A 19,702-nucleotide genomic window follows, 5' to 3' on the forward strand; every position below is an offset into this window, starting at 1 on the left:
AAATGGTGTCGGGAACTGGTGTTGTAATGATGAAATGCCGGACTGCATCCTGCCTTAAAAATTCTTATGTAGGACCTCAGATGAGCTCCCCTGGTGAAAAAGACCACAGTTCACATTCGTATTCTTCCCAAACATGAGCCTCACACTTTGAAACCCTGCTCCTCCCCCGTCAACCAAGATTACACTCGGTTTTTTAAGTTTCCTTCAAGAAAATGCCAACAGTCAGGTTTTGTACAAAAATATATATATATATTTTTCAATAGTTACACAATATATATTTCCACAATAGCAGTTTTAACAATGACTTAGAATGTAAAACCAAAAGTTCTTGCATTAATCATTCTTGCGAGGACACTTCCACCATTCCAGGGACAGAATTGAGATTCACAGAGGAAAGCAATTTGCCCAAATCTCCATGAAAACAAATGAACAACCAAAAAAAAAGAAAAACACAAACAAAAAACACTAGTAGTCACGGAAGATAAACTGAAAGCATCAATAACTTAAATAATATTAACATTACTTAAGGCATCATGTTCACATCAATAAAGTTATACTCTTCAAAATTATAATAAGGTAATATCAGAGGGCAGTTAGGGGAAGCCAGAAGAACACAGATTGTCTTTAGATTCTTGGGTTGTGGAGTGAGTGCTCAAGGCTTCGGAGTTTGGTTTTTCTTGTTGAGATGGTTTATGGCGTCCTGGACCCATTTCAGGTTGGGGTCTGCACAAAACTCTTTGCCTAGGATGGTCTTGAAACTGCAGAGGAGAGAGAGGGGATAAGGTTAGATGGAGTTCCATTGAAATCTCAGCCTACGAATGTAGCCCATTTGCCCCGAAGCTGCCATGGGAACTCAAGGAGGAAAGCAGGTGGAAGGAGGGAGCCCATGGCAAGTTGATCATAGAGATGTCCCAGTTGAAACCATCCTGACTTCAGGCTAAAGGAACTAGGATGGTCTGAATGAGCACACAGAGGGAGCGTGACGATGTGGGGCACTTTCGGATGGGTTAGATCATGCAACTCTCTGACGTTACATTTGTGTGAGCCTTGCCCCTTGCACCCTGAGGAAGAACTGCACCATGCAGGGCTGGTGTGCTCAACTTACATCACAGCTTCTTTGGGACACTTGCTGGTGGTGACTCTTCTGTAGTTTGTCAGCCTCTGTATGGGGATCTTCTTATTGAATTTATAGCAGCAGGCGATTTGGGAGTTAATTGCATCTGGAAAGAGAACCACAAAGAAAAAGCACTTTAGAATGGACTAGGTTCTTTCCAATCTCAATCAGAGCAGAAAAGAGAAGTAAGGAGAAGGCAAAAGGGAGTCAGGTGTGCAGGGAGAACCCCTTAAATCCTAATATTTCAGCTTGTGCTTCAAAGCTACAGTATCAGATGGACTCAGTTTCCTAAGCCCTAAAATGGGCATGTAGCACTGACAATGAGCTGAGGGAAGGGAGCTTTGTTAAAACTAGATAATTTGGGGAAATTCTGTTAGTAGGAGCAAATAATCCAAGCTATCAAAGTTAGCTAAGGGTCCCCTTTAGGTAAGAAGAAATGGATGCTTTGTTGTGAGTTTCCCTGATACCCACTGCCTCTGCAAAACTGAGTCTCTGGAGTCCAGATTTCAGATCTTCTCCCCTGGCCTCCATAGTATCTGGATATACCCTGCCAGAGAGCCCCCCTCCTTATATCCCAGTCCTCAAATGCTGCTGAAATGAGCCAGGGCAATAACTGCACTGGGCTCAGGTTTCCAGAGCTGGAATCCTGGAAGGAGCTGGATTTGAGGTCTACATCTGGAATTCTCATCCAGGCTCTCTTCCAAGAGCAGCTGTGTGATCAAGCTCACTCCTATGCCTCTCCGACTTTCCTGATCTTGTAGTGAAAGTGAGAGTGCAGGTACCCTTCTGCTCCGCTGGCCCATCATGACCCAGAGAGGGGGCGATGAGCTTCAGAGGGAAGGAGAAGGGGGCTCACCTGGCTGAGCGAGCACCTCGGTGCTGAAGGCAGCTACTGTGAGTAGCAGGCAGAGGAGAGCAGCGGAGACCTTCATGTTGCAGCGAGAGGATTCAAGCTTCAGCGTGGGAGCTGTTGGCCTCTGGACTGGCCCCTCTGCTCCTCCAGTGGCTTGGCCTGCCTTTTATTGAAATCACCCACCGAGAGGGTGGAGCCGTGGGAGTGAGACTGGCCCAGGGGCGGCATCCGGGGCGGCATCCTCCTTAGTGAGTGCCGAAGCAGAATGTTAAATGTGCTGAGCAAGTGAAGCAGCCGGGACATTTCCAGGAAGTAGGAGAGGAAGCGGTGGGTCTCGACTGGGCAATTTTCCATTTGCAGCTGAGATCAAAAGGGTGAGGGGCAGGGTGCAGTTATATCCAGAGACCGCAGAGTAAACCAAACGGTTTATTCTTAAGATTCCCCTTTTTCTGAAGTGAAAACTCTGCAGAAAAGAAAGGAAGCCAGAGAAACAGAAGTCACAAGGATGCTGAAAGAAAGCATTCTTCCCCAAACTCCCTTCCCAGTCAGGCTGCCAAAAAACATTGAGCAGAGTTCCCTGTGCCATTTAGAAGGTCCTTGTTGGTTATCCTTTTAATAAATATAGCAGTGGATCACTATATGCATAATAAGAAATGGGTTCTATTGAGCAAATGACTGGTCCACCCTCAAACAACAGCCCAGGGACCTTCAAGCCAAGGAGGAGTCCTGAAGTCTTGGCAGGCACCCAACAGTGTATTAAATCTGTTTGCTCTTTAATATGTAGCATGGAGGTACAAGGTAAGCTTAGTAGAACTATAGGGGTTTTTTTTAAAACTATAAAACTGAATTCTATTAATAGAACCATCAGATTTAAGATGTGGAAGGAGCCATCTAGATCATGTTGATGTAATACTCACGCAGCACCTAACTCTGAACTGGGAATATTCAGTACTCCAACTCCATCCATTAGGTACTGTTCATTTCCATTTTATAGTCAGAAAGCCAAGGTACAGAGGAGCTAAGGAACCGGTTCAAGTTCCCCCAAACAAAGCCCAGTGTCTGTGCTGTCACGACTAGGACACACTTCGAGAAGAAGGGGCACATTCTCCAGCTGGCTGCCTGGTCATATATCTGGATGCCCTCTGGCTTCAGTCTCTGCAGAATCAGCAGACGTCTGAAAGGGAGCTGAGGACATTCCTTGTAGTTAAGTTATTACAGGAATCTGGAGCCCGTGGTTAGCACGGCAGGCAGACAAGACAAGACAAGAGGCGTGTCCTCGGCTATGGCAACTGTTATCCCAGCTTCTTTAGGATTCCCAAGGAGAAGGCGTGAGTCAAAGAACAGTCTTCCCGGAATTAGGACGGCTGCCTTCATGCTGCAACTCCACCTTAGACTTCCTCAGAAACCCCAGAATCCATCATAACACCTAAAAGACCTTAGTGTTCATTTCATTGAACTCTTTTCTTTCACAAATATGACAGAATTCCTTGAGGCGTGCCGGTGGCTGAGCCAAGCCTCGGATTCAGGCCTCGACTCCCCCGATTCTACTGCCTCACGATTCTGAGCTTGCTTGGCTTTGCCCAGTGGGCATGGAAGGCCCTATTGATCCTTCTTTCTCAAAGAGTCTTGGAGACAATGTCTTTGCAACATATGGGACTTTGGGGAAGAACTGTCTGCCAATCACTGCATTTGTTTTTGTTTGTTTTTTAAACTTTTTATTTTATATTGGAGTATAGCTGATTAACAATGTTGTGATAGTTTCAGGTGGACAGCAAGGAGACTCAGTCATACAGATACATATAACCATTCTCCCCCAAACTCCCCTCCCATCCAGGTTGCCCCATAACAATGAGCAGAGTTTCCTGTGCTATTCAGAAGGTCTTTGTTGGTTATCCATTTAATAAATAAAGCAGTGGATCACTGTATTCATAATAAGAAATGGGTTCTATTGAACAAATGACTGTGTCTGGTCCCTAGTTAATGGTCAGTAATGGCAAAGAGGAGTAGCTGACATCATTGAGTGTTTCCCAGGAGCCAGACCCTGTGCTGGGGTGACTGGCGACATTGTCTCATTGGTCCTCCAAAAAACCCAACTTGCTTTATGTTGAAATAGAAGTTAACTAGCTTTGTCTAGGATCTCACAGGTAGTAGCAGGTGGGGCTGAGATTCTCACCCAGGACACTTGGATACCAGAATTCCTACTTCCTGGCACTGGGCTTAATGTCTCAGGATGGATATTGGTTTCCTAGAGAATCTAAGAGATGGTCTGGGAATACATGCCTGAAGTTACACATAGTCTCTATTCCTGAAAACACTTGATTTGTTCAGTAAGAATAGACTGAGTCACTGGCACTGAGCCAAACAGAGATTTCAACCTAAGTTGGGGGCACCGTGGGAGGGAGTTAGAGTCAGACAGAAGGCAAATAGGGCTCCAAGAGGAGTGGAAGCAAAGAAGTGCACAAGTTAATCTGTTTTCTTTGTCCTGCCTTTTAGAATTACACCCAAGAATCTGGAATGGCCTCTCTGATTTTAATATACTCTCTAGGTTCATCATAACTTTCCTTTCAAGGAGCAAGTGTCTTCTAATTTCATGGATATAGTCACCATCCTCAGTGATTTTGGAGCCCAAGAAAATGAAATCTGTCACTGCTTCCATATTTTCCCCTTCTATTTTCCATGAAGTGATGGGACTGGATGCCAGGATCTTCATTTTTGAATGTTGAGCTTCAAGCCAGCTTTTTCACTCTTCTTTTTCAGCCTCATCAAGAGGTTCTTTAGTTCCTCTTCACTTTCTGCCGTTAGAGTGTATCATTAGTGTATCTGATATTGATATTGACTGATATTTCTTGTTGATATCTCTCCCGGAAATCTTGATTCCAGCTTGTGCTTCATCCAGCTCAGCATTTCGCATGATGTACTCTGCGTATAAGTTAAATAAGCAGGGTGACAATATACAACCTTAACATACCCCTTTTCCAATTTGGAACCTGTCTGTTGTTCCACGTCCAGTTCTAACTATTGCTTCTTGACCTGCATACAGGTTTCTCAGGAGATGGGTAAGGTGGTATTCCCACCTCTTTAAGAATTTTCCACAGTTTGTTGTGATCCACAGTCAAAGACTTTAGTGTAATCAATGAAACAGAAGTAGATGCTTTTCTAGAACTCCTTTGCTTTGTCTATGATCCAGTGGATGTTGGCAATTTGATCTCTGGCTCCTCTGCCTTGTCTAAATCCAGCTTGTAAATCTGAAAGTTCTCAGTTCACATACTGCTGAAGCTTAGATTGACAAATTTTGAGCATAACCTTACTAGCATGTGAAATGAGTGCAATTGTATGGTACATTGAACATTCTTTGGCACTGTACTTCTTTGGGATTGGAATGAAAACTGACCTTTTCCAGTCCTGTGGCCATGCTGAGTTTTCTAAATTTGCTGACATATTGAGTGCAGCACTTTCACAGCATCATCTTTTAGCATTTGAAATAGCTCAGCTGGAATTCCATCACCTCCACTAGCTTTGTTCATAGTAATGCTTCCTAAGGCCCACTTGACTTCACACTCCAGGATGTTTGGCTCTAGGTGAGTGACCATACCATTGTGGTTATCCTGGTCACTATAGACCTTTTTTGTATAGTGTATTCTTGCTACCTCTTCCTAATCTCCTCTGCTTCTGTTAGGTCCATACCATTTCTGTTCTTTATTGTGCCCATCCTCGCATGAATATTCCCTTGGTATCTGCAATTTTCTTGGAGAGATCTCTAGTCTTTCCCATTCTATTGTTTTCCACTGTTTCTTTACATTTCTTTTAGGAAGGCCTTCTTATCTTTTTGCTATTCTCTGTAACCCTGCATTCAATTAGGGGTCTCTTTCTCTCTTGTCTTTCACTTCTCTTTTTTGCTCAACTATTTGTTAAGCCGCCTCAGACAACCACTTTGCTGTCTTGCTTTTCTTTTCATTGGTGATGCTTTTGGTCACCTTTTCCTGTACAGTGTTATGAATTTCTGCCCATAGTTCTTCAGGCACTCTGTCTAGCAGATCTAATCCTTTGAATCTATTCTTCAGCTACACTGTATAATCATAACGTATTTGATTCAGATCATACCCAGATAGCCTAGTGACTTTACCTACTTTCTTCAATTTAAGCCTGAATTTTGCAATAAGGAGCTTATGATGTAAGCCACAGTCAGCTCCAGGTCTTGTGTTTCTGACTATAGATCTTCTCCATCTTTGGCTGTAGAGAATATAATCAATTTGATTTTGGTATTGATCTTCTGTTGTCCATGTGTAGAGTCATTTCTTGGCTTGTTGGAAATGGATGTTTGCTATGACCAATGTGTTCTCTTGACAAAATTCTCTTAGCCTTTGCCCTGCTTCATTTTGTACCCGAAGGCCAAACTTGCCTGTTACTCCAAGTATCTCTTGACTTCCTAGTTTTTCATTCTAATCCCCTGTTATGAAAAGGACATCTTTTTCCTGGTGTTAGTTCTAAAAGGTCAGTCTTCCCTGGTAGCTCAGACAGTAAAGAATCTGCCTGTAATTCAGGAGACCTGGGCTTGATCCCTGGGTCTGGAAGACCCCTGGAAAAGAGAATGGAAACCCAATCCAGTATTCTTACCTGGAGAATTCCATGAACAGAGGAGCCTGGCTGGCTACAGTCCATAGGGTTGCAAAGAGTCAGACATGACTGAGCGACTAACACTAACACACGCTAGAAGGTCTTATGCTGCTGCTGCTGCTGCTAAGTCGCCTCAGTCGTGCCTGACTCTGTGCGACCCCATAGACAGCAGCCCACCAGGCTCCCCCATCCCTGGGATTCTCCAGGCAAGAACACTGGAGTGGGCCGCCATTTCCTTCTCCAATGCATAAAAGTGAAAAGTGAAAGTGAAGTCGCTCAGTCGTGTCCGACACTTAGTGACCCCATGGACTGCAGCCTACCAGGCTCCTCCATCCATGGGATAGGTCTTCATAAAACCAGTCAGCTTCAGTTTCTTTGGCATTAGGGGTTGGGGCATAGACTTGGATTTCTATGATGTTGAATGGTTCGCCTTAGAAACCAAGGCTCTACTCCAATATAAAATAAAAAGTTTTTTAGAAAGCTGAATTGGACTACGATAGCTCAATAAATAAATAAAGGTGTTGAGATCTTGAGACTGCTTTCTCCTGATTCTGCCAGGCTATTATCATGCCTTGTCCCCTAACCAAAGGCCCTGTAGACATTCTATAGTAAATCTCCTCACTTTTGTGTAAGAAGATCAGATTCTTGCTACGGGCAGAGACAGGTCAAGCTGGCCTCTGTTTGCACATGGTCACTCAGAGAGGTTTTCTGTGTTCCCCCCCCCCCCCGAGTTTTCAGACAGATTTCTGAGTATTTGAAGCTGTGTCACTGCTTCAGGAAGGCATCACCATTTTTGGAAAGTGACTGGGTCACTGCAAGTGTCAGGCAGTAAGCAGGATCAAAGGTGAAATTATGAATCAGAAGAGAAAGTCTTCTGGAAGGTGGTGGCCATCTCCCTTTCACTTCTGCTCTGTCAAGAATAGCTGTTCTTCCCAGCAGGATGGTCAGTCACTGTGTGGGAGAAATGAGTGAAAATTTCCACTCTGAGATAGCTTTGGAAGTTCCCAGATTCCTTGGAAAAGAAGGCACTTGGCTGGAGCCTGCATTCCAGATGCTGGGCTTGAAGCCAGCCAGAGACGTCTCACGTGGGGCTGTGCTGGGAACATCCCAGCGCAAGGTCTGGCTTGGCCCCCTGCTTGAGGGCATACAAGGGAAAGCCTGGGGAGCAGGGGGTGTGGGGAGGAGGCAGAGTCAAGGCTTTGCTGTTTTCCAGAATCCCCAGTTCCCCTGGGACCCCCTCCTCAACAACACACAGATGAGGAATGGAAAAGTTCCTCATGGTGAATAATCCTTCCTTCCTTCCTCACAGTGGGCTGACATCCCCACCTCCCACCCAGGATCCTCTGCGTGGACCTTGATCATAGGCTCAGACTCCCACTCAGGGTCAGGGGTAAAGGAAAGAGGAATAAAGAGTGAGCTTTCTAGAAATATCTGAAGCCAGCATCTAACCCTTGCCTGGTCCCTTCCCCAGTTTGCTTGCTTTCCCCTCTGCCCCTAGCAGGGTCACGCTTCCCTCTGCTTGCGATGCTCCTCCAGCTCAGGCCTTTGAGTGAGATGCACAGGAAGTTTTGTGCCCCTTACATACTTTCTAGATACCTCCCCAGGCTTCTTTAGCTGCTCCACATTAGCTCTGAGCTTTAGGGAGATCAGTGCTTATTTTGCCAAGACCCCAACTCTGAGATCCCTTGCCTTTCAAGGATGAGAAATTCATCCTTTAATTCTTTGTTTAAATATTTACTTATTTGGCTATGCCAGGTCTTAGTTGTGGCATGTGGGATCTAGTTTCCTGACCAGGGATTGAACCCCGGGTTCCCTGCATTAGGAGCACTGAGTCTTAGCCACGGGACCCCATTCTTTATTCTTGCACAGAATGTCAGATAAAAACAGAACCTTACAGATCAGCTTCCTGTTTCACAGATGGAGAAACTGAGGCCAAGAAAGAGGCTGTGACAGGCCCAAAGTGACATGGCAAAGTTTGTGGGAATTTGTCCACATTTGGACTCTCAGTGTAGCACCACCTCTCAGATGCCGCACTGGCTCCTTGTTAGGACATGCAAACAGTTAGCATCTATTCTATGCAGAGCACCAGGTAGTGGGCTGGGGGTGGAGGATGGGAAAAGTGAGCCCAACATGCAACTTGCTTTCCAGAAGGGATGACTGAGCCTCTACGGTAAGGTGGGCTGGGTATAAAAGTAAACCAAAGCAGCATTCACCCCAAGGTTCAGCATCTAGACATTTCCTGTGTTCTTTGTGGACTGCCCCAGGTTCATACGCATGAAAGAACCAAGGATATTTGGGAGGGAGTTAGGAGGAGATAGCTTATGGGAAAAGAAAGGGAAAAATCCACCTGCAGTGACCCAACCCAGGGTGGCTGGGGGAGGGAGTGGGGTCTCAGGCAAGCCCTGAGGGTGCTTGGGGGTTTGTCACTTACACTGTCTTCAGGGTCAGCCCTCAGTTCAGTTCAGTTCAGTCACTCATTCGTGTCTGACCCTTTGTGACCCCGTGAACTGCAGCATGCCAGGCCTCCCTGTCCATCACCAACTCCTGGAGTCCACCCAAACCCATGTCCATTGATTTGGTGGTGCCATCCAACCATCTCATTCTCTGTCATCCCCCTCTCTTGCTCTCAATCTTTCCCAGCATCAGGGTCTGTACAAATGAGTCTGCTCTTCACATCAGGTGGCCAAAGTATTGGAGTTGCAGCTTCAAAATCAGTCCTACCAATGAACACTCAGGTTCAATCTCCTTTAGGATGGACTGGTTGGATCTCCTTGCAGTCCAAGGGACTCTCAAGGGTCTTCTCCAACATCACATTTCAAAAGCACCAATTCTTTGGCTCTCAGCTTTCTTTATAGTCCAACTCTCACATCCATACATGACCACTAGAAAAACCATAGCCTTGACTAGATGGACCTTTGTTGGCAAAGTAATGTCTCTGCTTTTTAATATGCTGTCTAGGTTGATCATAACTTTCCTTCCAAGGAGTAAGCATCTTTTAATTTCATGGCTGCAATCACCATCTGCAGTAATTTGGGAGCCCAGAAAAATAAACTCAGCCACTGTTTCCATCATTTCCCCATTTACTTGCCATGAAGTGATGGGACCAGATGCATTATCTTAGATTTCTGAATGTTGAGCTTTAAGTCAACTTTTTCACTCTCCTCTTTCACTTTCATCAGGAGGCTTTTTAGTTCCTCTTCACTTCCTGCCATAAGGGTGGTATCATCTGCATATCTGAGATTACTGATATTTCTCCTGGCAATCTTGATTCCAGCTTGTGCTTCCTCTAGCCAAATGTTTCTCATGGTGTACTCTGCATATAAGTTAAATAAGCAGGGTGACAATATACAGCCTTGATGTACCCCTTTTCCTATTTGGAACTAGTCTGTTGTTCCATGTCCAGTTCTAACTGTTGCTTCCTGACCCACATACAGGTTTCTCAAGAGGCAGGGCAGGTGGTCCGATATGTTCATCTCTTGAAGAATTTTCCACAGTTTATTGTGATCCACAGAGTCAAAGGCTTTGGTATAGTCGATAAAGCAGAAATAGAGGGTTTCCTGGAACTCTCTTGCTTTTTCGATGATCCAACAAATGTTGGCAATTTGATCTCTGGTTCATCTGCCTTTTCTAAAACCATCTTGAATATCTGGAAGTTCATAGTTCATGTAGTGCTAAAGCCTGGCTTGGAGAATTTTGAGCATTACTTTACTAGCGTGTGAGTGCAATTGTGCGGTAGTTTGAGCATTCTTTGGCATTGCCTTTCTTTGGGATTGGAATGAAAACTGACCTTTTCCAGTCCTGTGGCCACTGCTGAGTTTTCCAAATTTGTTGGCATATTGAGTGCAGCACTTTCACAGCATCATCTTTTAGGATTTGAAAGAGCTCCACTGAAATTCCATCACCTCTACTAGCTTTGTTCGTAGTGATGCTTTCTAAGGCCCGCTTGACTTCACATTCCAGAATGTCTGGCTCCAGGTGAGTGATCACACTATCGTGATTATCTGGGCCATGAAGATCTTTTTTGTACAGTTCTTCTGTGTATTCTTGCCACCTCTTCTTAATATCTTCTGCTTCTGTTAGGTCCATACCATTTCTGTCCTTTATTGAGCCCATCTTTGCATGAAATGTTCCCTTGATATCTCTAATTTTCTTGAGGAGATCTCTAGCCTTTCCCATTCTGTTGTTTTCCTCTATTTCTTTGCACTGATCACTGAGGAAGGCTTTCTTATCTCTCCTTGCTATTCTTTGGAACTCTGCATTCAGATGCTTATATCTTTCCTTTTCTCCTTTGCTTTCCACTTCTCTTCTTTTCACAGCTATTTGTAAGGCCTCCTCAGGCAGCCAGTTTGCTTTTTTGAATTTCTTTTTCTTGGGATGGTCTTGATTTCTGTCTCCTGTACAATGTCACGAACCTCATTCCATAGTTCATCAGGCACTCTGTCTGTCAGATCTAGGCCCTTAAATCTATTTCTCACTTCTACTGTATAGTTATAAGGGATTTGATTTAGGTCATACCTGAATGATCTACTGGTTTTCTCCACTTTCTTCAATTTAAGTCTGAATTTGGCAATAAGGAGTTCATGATCTGAGCCACATTCAGCTCCCAGTCTTGTTTTTGCTGACTGTATAGAGCTTCTCCATCTTTGGCTGCAAAGAATATAATCAATCTGATTTCGGTGTTGACCATCTGGTGATGTCCATGTGTAGAGTCTTCCCTTGTGTTGTTGGAAGAGGGTGTTTGCTATGACCAGTGCTTTCTCTTGGCAGAACTCTATTAGCCTTTGCCCTGCTTCATTTTGTACTTCAAGGCCAAATTTGCCTGTTACCCCTGGTGTTTCTTGACTTCCCCTATAATGAAAAGAACATCTTTTTGGTGTGTTAGTTCTAAAAGGTCTTGTAGGTCTTCATAGAACCGTTCAACTTCAGCTTCTTCAGTGTTACTGGTTGGGGCATAGGCTTGTATTACCGTGATATTGTATGGTTTGCCTTGGAAATGAACAGAGATCATTCTGTCGTTTTTGAGATTGCATCCAAGTACTCCATTTTAGAATCTTTTGTTGACTATGATGGCTACTCCATTTCTTCTAAGGGATTCCTGCCTGCAGTAGTAGATATAATGGTCATCTGAGTTAAATTCACCAATTCCAGTCCATTTTAGTTTGCTGATTCCTCGAATGTTGACATTCACTCTTGCCATCTCCTGTTTGACCTCTTCCAATTTGCCTTGATTCATGGACCTAACATTCCAGATTCCTATGCAATATTGCTCTTTACAGCCTCAGACCTTGCTTCTATCTCCAGTCACATCCACAACTGGGTATTGTTTTTGCTTTGGCTCCATCCCTTCATTCTTTCTGGAGTTATCTCTCCACTGATCTCTAGTAGCATGTTGGGCACTTACCGACGTGGGGAGTTCCTCTTTCAGTGTCCTATCATTTTGCCTTTTCATACTATTCATGGGGTTCTCAAAGCAAGAATCCTGAAGTGGTTTGCCATTCCCTTCTCCAGTGGACCTCATTCTGTCAGACCTCTCCACCATGACCCGTCCGTCTTGGGTGGCCCCACCCGGCATGGCTTAGTTCATTGAGTTAGACAAGGCTGTGGTCCGTGTGATCAGATTGGCTAGTTTTCTGTGATTATGGTTTCAGTGTGTCTGCCCTCTGATGCCCTCTCGCAACACCTACTGTCTTACTTGGGTTTCTCTTACCGTGGTCATGGGGTATCTCTTCACGGCTGCTCCAGCGAAGCACAGCCGCTGCTCCTTATCTTGGACGAGGGGGATCTCCTCACGGCCGCCCCTCCTGACCTTGGACGTGGGGTTGCTCCTCTCGGCCGCTGCTCTCTTTTGAAATTGAAGTATAATTGATTCACAATGTTGTGTTAGTTTCTGCTGTACAGCAAAGTGATTCAGTTATACATGTGTATTATTTTGTTTTCTTTCCCGTTATGGTTTATCACAGAATGTTGAATCTAGTTCCCTGTACTAAACAGTAGGACCTTGTTGTTTATCCAGTCTCTGTTTAATAGTTTTCATCTGCTAACCCCAAACTCCCAATCTATTCTTCCCTTACCCTCCAACGGTGGGCAAGCCTGGACAGAAGTGCAGGGTTTGTGGAGTAGAGTCTATGCTGGACAGACTGGGTGGTAAGAACAGGAGAAAAAGGCACAGTCAGGGGAAAAAAAAATGAAGAGAGAAATCGTAAGAGAAGAGAAGGGATAAAGAAGAGGGAAACTTGAATCATGGAACCATTAGAGCCAGATGGGGCGTTGCTGTTCTCTAGGTGTGTGGCCTTGCCCAAGTCACTTGACCTCTCCGGCCTCTTCTGCAGTGTAAGTAAGACAATGATTAGTAAGACAGTGTTTCTAACGTTGTCATGAGACTCGGATGAAATAATAATCCAACAGTGTTTTGCAAGCAAAGTGTAAAAAGCTGTGTCATTCTGAGGGCCTGAGCAAGCTACAGCCTCTAGACAGTCTCTGGGTACAAGCCCAGGCAGCCTCCAGTGCAGAGCATGTGGGATTTTAGTTCCCTGACCAGGGCTCGAACCTGCATCCCCTGCAGTGAAAGTGTGGATTCTTAACCACTGGACTGCAGGGGAAGTCCCCAAACCTCCACCCTTATTTCTTGCTATGAAAGTGGATTTGGCATCTATATCACGTGGTCAGGTCTTGACTTCCCAGGCTCTTTTTCACTGCTGTTTTCTTGTCCACCTGTGGACAGAGAGAGCGCTTCAGGGGCTGATAAAACTGAGGGTCAGAGAAGACCAGTCCCCCAGTTTAGTGAGGGTATCAGGTCCTCATCAGAAGTTCACATTCTCTTTTTTTTTCCTCTGAAGTTTATTTATTTCTTATTTATTTTTGGCTGCCCTGGTCTTTGCTGCTGCACACGGGTGTTCTCTAGTTGCTGAGAGCGGGGGCTACTCTTGACTGCGGTGCCCAGGCTTCTCATTGCAGAGCTGCAGGGCACAGGCCCTAGGACCGATGGCTTCGGTAGCTGCAGTACACAGACTCAGAAGCTTAGTTGCTCCGTGGCATGTGGGATCTTCCTGGACCAGGGTTCGAGCCCAGATCCCCTCCATTGGCAGGCAAATTCTTTAACCACTGTGCCACCAGGGAAGTCCCTGGAAGTTCACCTTCTGACAGGCCCTTTTCTGTCTCTAACCTCCTGTTGCCCCCAGACTCCTTCTCTGCTTCTAGAACTCTCCATGCTACATCCTGCTTCAAGACCCTTGCCCAGCACCTATATGGTGTCTTTCATATAGTGGGTTCTCAATAAATATTATTTGAACCGATGAACAATCCATGAATCTCAAATCATTTCTCCCAGATACCTGAATTATGGGCTGAGTATCAGACAGGGAAATGAGAAGCAAGAATTTTGGTTTACCAAGTTCCCCACTTCTATTTGGGGAAGAGATAGTGGTAGGGCTAGGGGAACAGTGCCTGGGCTGCTACCAAGTGGTATCTTTCAGGGGCCCCATAAAACCCTCTTTGGGAATCAGCTGTTTCTCCCTTCTGGTTGCAAAACATTGCATGCCGAAAAAGAGAAACTTCAGTTGCCAAAAAAAAAAAAAACAAACCCTCTTTCTTTGTTAATAGGTTCCCTGGCTCACTGGTGGAGCCCCAGGTTGCAAATTACCGACTACACTCAAAAGCTGTTCCTGCATTTACTGTAAATCAGAGGTCCCCAAGCTTAATGGCACTAGGAACAGCTTTTGTGTCATGGACGGATTGGGGTGGGGGGAGGATGGTTTCAGGATGATTCAAGCTCATTACATTTATTGTGCACTTTACTTCTATTATTACTACATCAGCTCCTCCTCAGATCATCAGACATTAGATCCTAGAGGTTGGGGACCCCTGCTGTAAATTGGAGTCTGAGAAAAAGTCTGAATGCAGATGCTGAGGGTATCTGCCTGAGGGAGAGAGAAAAGTTGGAAGGTAATTGTTTGCAAAGCACAGACAACTCTTCTGGCTTAGATTAGAGGACCTTAAAACAAAGCATTAGGAAATAACCCAGTTCTGTAGCTTAGTGATTGCTCAAAAATATAAGCAGGGTAGCAAGCAAACTTTACATTGTTTTCCTTGGAGCTGTTTATAGTGGGGTGGGAATGGCAGGGGTGCAGGAGGGCAGGCATTTTTGTCCTGTATCACCAGCATCAGCACTCAGCAATAGGGATTTAACAAATATGTAATAATGAATGAATTAGGGGGAAATAATTAGAGCTAGAAGGTACCATAGAGATCCCAGACTGAAAATCCCTGCTCTGCTTTAATTAAAATAGGGGGAAAAAAGTTTGCCAGGATTTTAGAGAATTTATAAATCATTGCAGGCAAGCTCTGTGTGTGTGTGTGTGTGTGTGTGTGTGTGTGTGTGTGTGTGTGTGTGTGGTGTGTTGTGGGAAGTGCCTGATCATGGATCTTAACATTTTCCAGTGAGACTGCCAGCTATTTTTTCTCTGGAAGAAACATTTCTTTGTTAAGCGAAATTTTACTGAGGCACTCATTGTAAATAGGCACTTCTTGCCCTGGAGGAAGGAAGGAAAGAAGCTTTGGTGGTCAAAGAGAAAGGCTGCCCCTCCAAAGACCCCTGGTGATGCAGAGCCAGACACAGAGCAAATGGACCAAACAGACATTTGCATAAGGACTGAGAGACCTCCTAAGAGAAGAGGAATTGAGACCCTTTCTTTTGAGTTCAAAATTTTGAGATGCTTTGAGTCTGGAGAGGTTCCAAATGGATCGGTGACCCAAGTTCCAAACTTAGACTGAGAATTCAGGGGGTCAGGGCTGAGGTGGGGAGACCACCTGGACCATCCTCCCCGACGCTATGGATGCAGTAACCACGCTTTGGGGACAGTGGTCAAATCTGTGAATTTAAACTGATGATGTTGCACCGTGGTCAAGAATAGAGGTGGCATCCTTAGAGCCAGGAGCTGGGAACCCCTCTGGGTGGTGAAGGATCAGCAGTCCACAGTTACCCCTTGGTGCAGGGATGAAATCAATGGCAGACAAGAGCCCTGGCCACTGATTGGTGAGTCAGATCACCCAGCTCTCACTTTGTGTAAAATTTAGCAGCTGGACTTATCAGCTGCCCCGAATAGGTCTCCACAGTTCTCGGGCAATATGGGGAGACTGGGAAGGGGCATTTAAGCATGAACAATTACTTTTCCTCCCAATTTGGACAACTTGGGCTCTGGGGATTAACTGAACATAGTAAAAGAGACATGAACTGTTCTTGCCTTGAGATGATGAAAAAGACTATGTTAGTTCCAGACACACCTAGTTCATTACTGTTGACAGCTCACTGCTCCAGCCCACCACGTGCCCCTCTCTTTTCCCCAATCCCATGCAAGTAGGCTGCACTTATATTCCAAATTCATGACCTGCTTTTCCCTTGTATGGTTTTGGTTTCGTGGCAGTGGTAAACATTAATCTTAAATATCTGCTGAATGCCTTCTAGAACTTGTGTACGGTTCATGCTGTGTGCTTTACGATTCATTAAACTGTGTGATTAGCAAGAGCACTGTGGGTGAGACAGGGATTATCATCCCCCTTCCACAGATGAGGCAACCGAGGCTTAGAAGCTGACTTGCTCGAAGACAAGGGGTCTGAGAAATAGGAGTGCTGGGATTAAACTTTACAGGGCTCCCCTCCAAGGTCGTTCTTCTTTATGCTGCAACACTACCATCCTTCTCCGGGTTGTTTTCCCTTCCCGTCATCCTGTAGCTCACCTCTCGAGATCACCTCCATTCGCTGTAAATAGAAGGCTTGGTGAGCAGGTGGAAGGGAAAGAAAAGGTTAGGGGATGGAAACCAACTAACAGGGATGTTCTCTAACATGCCCTGGGTCCCTCTTCAAATGACTTCGCTGCCCGTTCATTTCAGGACCCCGCCCCATGACTACTCTCTGGACTCGTCATCTCCCTGAACTTCTCCATTTGGTGGCGCTAAACTGAGTAATCCATTTCTTTGACCACAGTCTTCCACTTCCTTCCCCTTCAGCCACTCTGTATCACTGTGTCAGCTCCTCCTCATCCCATGGCCCCTTACCTGGCTTCCTTTCCTCCCCAGCCCAGCCTGGGGTTGGTCACACTCTCGCCAGCATACCAGGTCTCTCATTTCTACCACCCAGTGCCCAGACCCAGGTGATCCGGTCACATCCCCAATTCCCAACCACTCCCAGGCGGTCAGGGTTTGCTGAAAATCTTGCTTTCCTCGATGGCTATGCCAGCAATGCTTTTATGCACGCCTAGTTGTTTCTTCCTGCCATGCTCCACGATGGCTTTCAAATCTTCACCATTCTCTGACATCTCTTGCCGCAACCTCAGCGCTCTCAGGAGACACCCTCCTCAGCACAAGCATAGACTGTGCCATGAGAATGCCCCCGATGCCAGCCTCAGTGCCCCTATCAATACTTAATTCCCTCTTCATGTCATGGTACCTCTTCCCTCCTGCCTTAGAAGACAAGCTGGTCCCTCTGGTTGAGGATCACTGATCAGTCCATATCCTTAATCTCCTGAAGCCTTTTCCAGAACTTGGCATTCTCCATTATTTCCATGCCTTTTTGATCTCCCTCTTTCTAATCTCTTCCTTCTTTCCAACCGACACACTCAAGTCTTCTTGATTGTTTGGAAAAAAGAAAAAAACTTATTTCAAGTCCATCTTCCCTCAAATACTTCCTTCCCTTTCTTTCTATTGATAGTAAAATGATTGAGTGATTAGTCTCCACTTGTGGCCTCCACATTCTCAGTGAATTCTACAATTAATTCCTCAAAAAAGATTTTTTTTTTGCCACATCATATGGGATGCAGGATCTTAGCTCTCCAACCAAGGATCGAACCTGTGCCCCTGCAGTGGAAGCAGAGTCGTCTATCAGGGAAGACCCTACAATTCATCCCTTAACTGTTGCCTTTTACTTTCTACATCTGTTACTCAACTGCGCTTCTTAGAGTCTCAGCAGCAACCTCCTCACTTAAAGGAATTCTTCACAACTCTGATCCGTTGTGAAATCATCGTCTGTCACTCCCTCTTTCAGGAAATCCTGCCCTCCTTTCACGTCTGGGGCTCTGTTCATCTCGTGCTACTCTCTGCTTCTTCTTTTTGGACACTGCTTTCACTGGCGTTTCCTCTTGTTCATCCCTAAGTCCTGTTCTTCTCTAAGGAGTCATAGGTCTATTCTCACTCTCCATGAGAGTTTGCAGCCTGCTGGTCCCTCTCCTTGTTCTGGGCTGGAGATTCGCTCTGTTTGTCTTGTACCATGATTCAAAAGAATGGAATTAATTGCTAATGTTTAAAGCAGAACAGGTTTCTCATAAAAAAACAAAACAAAACTGGATATATGCTCTGTCTTGGTAAAATCAGAATTGGTAGCACTGAGCCTGCACCCTCACATGGCCACGATCCATGAGAGCAGAGAGGCAGCAGTGCCTTTGGATAAAGCCTGTGGTCACAGATTCACCGAAGAGTCCCTTTCTCACCGCTCCACAATCTCTCTTTTATCTATTGCTCGCTTCCTTCATTCACTTATCCCATCTGCCTGGCTCCTGTTGGAATGGAATCTATTACCTGGGGTCTGGACTCTTTGTCCCATGGACTCCCACATTTATGTTTCATAATCATGCTAACTAGTCTTTAGATAAACTCTGGACTTATGTTTCTTCCCGCCCACTTGGCATTTACCTGGATGCCGCTCAACTTCAACAAATTCATCTTCCCGTCCCTGCCTCTCTCCTTTCCCTTCCTCTCTTCTTTTTTCCTTTGCCTTTTTTCAACCAAGATGGAATACGCCCCTGTGGCAGATGAAGAATTCCTACCTTGGGGAGTCAGTTTGGTTGGCAGATGGGGTAAAGGACCAGGGTTGAGGCTGTATTTCTATAAGATGGACAGCATTTTCCCTTAGTTTGTTCATTTGAGATGGCTTCAGGCAGGGAGCCTACGGAGAATTTTTGAGAACGGGTTTAACAGTTCCCCAAACCATCCCTTGCTGCCATTTCTGTGTGTGAGCGACTACTCTCTTGAGAGCCATGCTGAGCAGAAGGCCTGCAGATCCATCCTGATCCACAGTCCCCAGAACCACCGTATATTCTCCAATCTGCTTCCCCTGCCAAGCTTTCCCATGCCCATGCAGCCAGGTGGCCAGGCCAGAGGGCAAAGACCATCCTTAGGTCTCCTTAGGTTTTTCCCTTTCCATATCATTTCACATCCAGTTGGTCACTAAGATCCACCTGCTGCGCTTCTTTTCAAAACTCCTTGTAAAATTTTGCTCCTGAAATATAGTTGATTTACAACTTTGTACTGGGGGTCTAGATAGTGGTAGTGGTTAAGAATCTGCCTGCCAATGCAGGAGACACAAGAGACACGGGTTTGATCCCCGGGTCGAAAAGAAATGGCAACCCACTCCAGCATCCTTGCCTGGAAAATTCCTAGCACAGAGGAGCCTGCTGATAGTCCCTGGGGATGCAGAGTTGGACATGACTGTGTTAATTTCTGCTATACAGCAAAGAGATTCCCTTATACAGATATATACATTCTTTTCATATTCTTTTCCATTATGGGTTATCTCAGGGAATTGAACATAGTTTCCTGTGTTGTATAGTAAGACCTTGCTGTTTATCTATTCTATGTACATAGTTTGCGTCTGTTAAATCCTGAACTCCCAGTCAATCTGTCCCTCACTCCCTTCTCCCTTGGTAATCTCAAGTCTATGCTGTATGTCTGTGAGTCTTTTTCTGTTTCATAAATAGGTTCATTTTGTCATATTTTAGGTTCCACATGTAAGTGAAATCATATGCTATTTGTCTTTCTCTTTTTGACTTACTCCACCCAGTGTGATAATCTCCCATTCCGTCCCGTTGCTGCAAATGGCAAACTTTCATTCTTTTTTATGACCAAGTCATATTCCATTGCACGTCATATGTTGCACTTCTGAAGCATCTCTTGCATTCACCTTCTCTTCTTTGTCCCAAATGACCCTGCCTTCGTCTGAGTTCTATTAAAAGAGTTTAATGTGATTTGCTTCCAAGAGAATCTACCATCAAGTCCATCCTTTGTACTGATGTCAGAAGTATCTATCCCAAACTGCCAATCTGATTTGCTAAAAATATTTCAGCAGCTCTGCATGTC

At 45.1% G+C, this 19,702-nt stretch overlaps 1 protein-coding gene across 1 annotated transcript; it reads right to left on the reverse strand.

Moving 5' to 3' along the window:
* LOC102175889 (C-C motif chemokine 2) lies at positions 228–2,394 on the reverse strand. Its single transcript, XM_005693218.3, has 3 exons — positions 1,971–2,394; positions 1,106–1,220; positions 228–758 (listed from the first exon to the last, which is right to left on the reverse strand). Exons 1-3 carry the CDS (start codon positions 2,044–2,046, stop codon positions 653–655), a joined length of 297 nt encoding a protein of 98 aa, XP_005693275.1. The 5' UTR covers positions 2,047–2,394; the 3' UTR covers positions 228–652.

Source organism: Capra hircus, chromosome 19, assembly GCF_001704415.2.
Source record: "Capra hircus breed San Clemente chromosome 19, ASM170441v1, whole genome shotgun sequence".
Classification (NCBI taxonomy): domain Eukaryota; kingdom Metazoa; phylum Chordata; class Mammalia; order Artiodactyla; family Bovidae; genus Capra; species Capra hircus.

Excerpts from the sequence above, each read along its gene's own strand:
- LOC102175889 (XM_005693218.3), bottom strand. The coding sequence starts at position 2,046 with ATGAAGGTCTCCGCTGCTCTCCTCTGCCTGCTACTCACAGTAGCTGCC. Across the intron at positions 1,221-1,970 it reads CGAGGTGCTCGCTCAGCCAG|ATGCAATTAACTCCCAAATC; the intron begins GTGAGCCCCCTT and ends TTCTCTTTCCAG. Across the intron at positions 759-1,105 it reads TGTCCCAAAGAAGCTGTGAT|TTTCAAGACCATCCTAGGCA; the intron begins GTAAGTTGAGCA and ends TCTCCTCTGCAG.